At 33.8% G+C, this 3,377-nt stretch overlaps 1 protein-coding gene across 3 annotated transcripts in view; it reads right to left on the bottom strand.

Moving 5' to 3' along the window:
* The window catches only part of Snx13 (sorting nexin 13), a 95,924-nt gene that overhangs the window by 59,213 nt on the left and 33,334 nt on the right, over positions 1-3,377 (bottom strand). For all 3 annotated transcript variants that reach the window (XM_021178790.2, XM_021178789.2, XM_021178791.2), the window contains exon 3: positions 2,008-2,110. In XM_021178790.2, the coding sequence (XP_021034449.1) occupies positions 2,008-2,110 (103 nt within the window). The remainder of the gene's footprint in view (positions 1-2,007; positions 2,111-3,377) is intronic.

The following is a 3,377-nucleotide window of genomic DNA, read 5'->3' as shown; positions in this document are numbered from 1 at the left end:
AAAAAAAAAAAACTTGAAAGCAAAAACCCTAACACTTAAATGGTTTTATTACACCACTTTTCTTGCTTGTTTGCTTTGTTTTTTTGTTTTGTTTGGGATAGCGTCTCACTACATAATCTTGCCTAGCCTAGATCTCACCATGTAGATCAAACTGTCCTCAAACACAAAGATCCATCTGCTTGTGCCTCCCAAATGCTGAGATTAAAGGCAATTAAAGGAGTGTCCCATCACAAAAAGGTTAGACCACAATTTCTTTGCTTCTTTTCAGTTTAGATAATGCCAATATTTATCACTGCACTAGGGTGGTCAGAGTGTTTAGTATAGAAACATACTAAGCAGTGTGTTGTCTAGAGCAAGATTATATATCCTAGGTAGTCAATAGGCTATACCATTTAGATTTGCTTCTGCACATTCTATGATACTCATACTAATAAAATCCCTTAATAATATACTGCTTAGAATGCAAACTTACTGTTCAAGAATGCACAACTATATTTAAAACACATTTTTAAGTATAATATGAACCAATAAGGACTGTATTCCATAGACTGTATTTACAAATCACACATTTAAATAACAAGTCAAAACTTATAAAACTGATTATAAAAAACATAACTATCTTGACTTTATCACCATGCAAAATCTTAATTCTTGAAATGTTTCCTATTCTTTGTTATGCACTTTCTAAATGAATAAAAACTACAGACAGCTAAGAAAGAAAAGGCCTAATTCCTTAGAGTTTTGTAAACAAAATCAAAGGATATGTAGTGATAAAAGTTCTAAAGGAACAGAAAACAAGAAGTTCAGGTAATTAAGAAAGTTTTAAGAATTACATCTAGCTGTACAACTCCAAGGTATTCATCTATGGAAAGATAAGTCAATATTCAGAGGTAGGTGCACAGCCATGGTTACTGCAGCACTACTCCAAGATCCAAGACTAAGTCACCCCAAAGATAAGTAAGTCAGTACAGGCATACAAGAAAGTATTACTGTGCCATAACAAAGAAGGAAATCAGGCCACTTTCAGAAAAAAATGGATTTATCTTGAAGACAATGTTTTAAGCACAATAAGCCAAACGACAAATGACAAAGGTTTCATGGTTTCTCTGATACCTAGAAAGCAACAGACAACCTGAAAGTATAGAGGGACTATGAGGATGAAGATGGAACTGGGGAGGAGGGAAAGATGAAGAAAGTAAGCCAAAGGGTGAATGTGATCAAAGCATGTTTATATAGAAATTTTATACTGAACGCACTAATGTGTATAATTAATATGCTCTAATAATTACAATAAACAGTATGAAGAGAAGTTTTTAAAATGTATAAATGAAACATAAGCAAAACAGAATGGAGTGGGATGCTTTCATTGCTATAATATAATCTAACACTGTACATTACTTACTTGCACATCTGCATTTTAGCATTCATGTGACTGCAAGGTTAAATCACTGGCAAACCATTTGCCTCCCCACATAAAATGAGAGCCACATCCCACACAACTTGAAGGTATAGCACTATGAAATGTATGTACCCACAGAACTCAATATCTACTTCATTTATAAAACCTGATACTTTACTAGAAAAATAGCATTATTCAGAATGAGAGCTTAACTGCAAACTATGCTTTCCAAAGTAATTAAACAAAAAAAATTTACATTTTCTGTGATTCCTATTCAATTTATTTCACTCAAACCAAACAGTCATTGGCATTCTTTAAATTATATAAATGTGTTTGATAAAATTATATAAATGAGTTTGATATTAATCAGGAAAACAAATTAAGCTAACAAAATTTTATCTTTTCCTCACATTTGCATTCCCATTTGTTTACATAAAATACTAAGAACGTTTTCAAGATGATGTTTAAGATCTCAGTAAGTTCTCAGTAAGATCAAGCAGCTCCCAGGTACACATATGTGAATGACAGCTTGCTTGGCCATCCAGATGGTTACAATGATCGCTGCAAAGAAGTATACTGTGGGCTTCACATTCCTTTGCACGACCTACCTTAGGAACCCCAGATGATGTTGGAGGAAGAAATGAGTGTTCACACTGTTCTAGGTATTTTTCTGAGTTAGTTTTCCCATACAGAAGAGTAACCACTAAACCCCTAAGGGGGGAAAAAAAGTAATTATAGATTAAAAAAGTATTTCTATACTTTATCATAGTCATTACTAAATATACTTCTTGGGTTTTATGGTTTAGCATTTCTTAAAACTTAAGTCTTGACATTTCAAAAATCAAGATTGACAGATTTCTGTTAGGCTCTAAAACTTAGAACAGCTAGAAGTATTCAGTGAATTACAAAGTGTTTTTCAAAGTTTTACTCAAATAGCTTCTAATTTTAAAACCTTCAGTCCCAAGAATAATGGAGTACGCCTTTAATGCCAGCACTGAGAAAAGAGAAGGGCAAGCAGATCTGTGCACTGGAGGGCAGCCAGAGAAATGTAGAGACCTTGTGTCAAAAGACCAAAACCAAAGTAAATCAAGGGGGAAAAGGGAAGAAGGTCAATACAGAAAGAGGGAGGAAAGGTAAAATAACACTGATGATGTCTAAGAAAGTCCATATTGTTATTATTTATTTGTCTAAAATTACATATAATACATATAAGCATCTCTGTGTGGTGTGCTTGTCTTCAGAATTTTCTATACATAACGCCTATGAATGATATGCCCTTGTGTTTTGGTCCTATATATTCAGTTTAATTTGATTGTGAGAAGCACTTAGAAAGAAAGTAATTATTTAAGCTTGTGCTCTTAAGATCATGACTGATAAAACACTAATCTTAGCCTCTGATACAACAGTGAGAAATCGAGGTCAAAGAAGACTTGTAACTATAAACTAGTTAATTCTTTTACTTGATGCTTAAGTACAACAAGAAGCTACAATTGGCTAGAGGATAGCTGAAGCACTAAGGGTTTGACTCACAGTCAAAATCTAGGGACTACAAATTTTTAAATAATCCATCTAGCTGGCTATAGTGGTGCATGCCTATAATCCCAAGCACTTGGGAGGCAAATTCAAGGCCAGCCTGATCTACAAGCAAATTCCAGGATAGCCAAGGCTACACAGAGAAACCCTGTCTTGGGGAAAAAAAAAAAAAAGGTAAATGAATAAACAAATACCCACACAATAAAACAGCAAATGTCTTGAAATAATACTGACATTACCCCATGATTTGACAACAACCACCTGTGCGCTTCCCCCATCAAAGTGTTTTTCTTAAGATTGCAAATAAATGATCAGCTTTAACTGTAAGGAAAAGTGTCTATATCATCATCATTTTATATGAATACACTAACTACACAACACTTCAAAACTTAAGTTCTTTTATCAAAGAACCACATGCACTGTTCACAGGAAAACCTATTCCTTT

This window comes from Mus caroli, chromosome 12, assembly GCF_900094665.2.
Source record: "Mus caroli chromosome 12, CAROLI_EIJ_v1.1, whole genome shotgun sequence".
Classification (NCBI taxonomy): domain Eukaryota; kingdom Metazoa; phylum Chordata; class Mammalia; order Rodentia; family Muridae; genus Mus; species Mus caroli.
The sequence above is the reverse complement of the archived record's forward strand: the minus strand, read 5'-3'. Positions and strand labels throughout refer to the sequence as shown.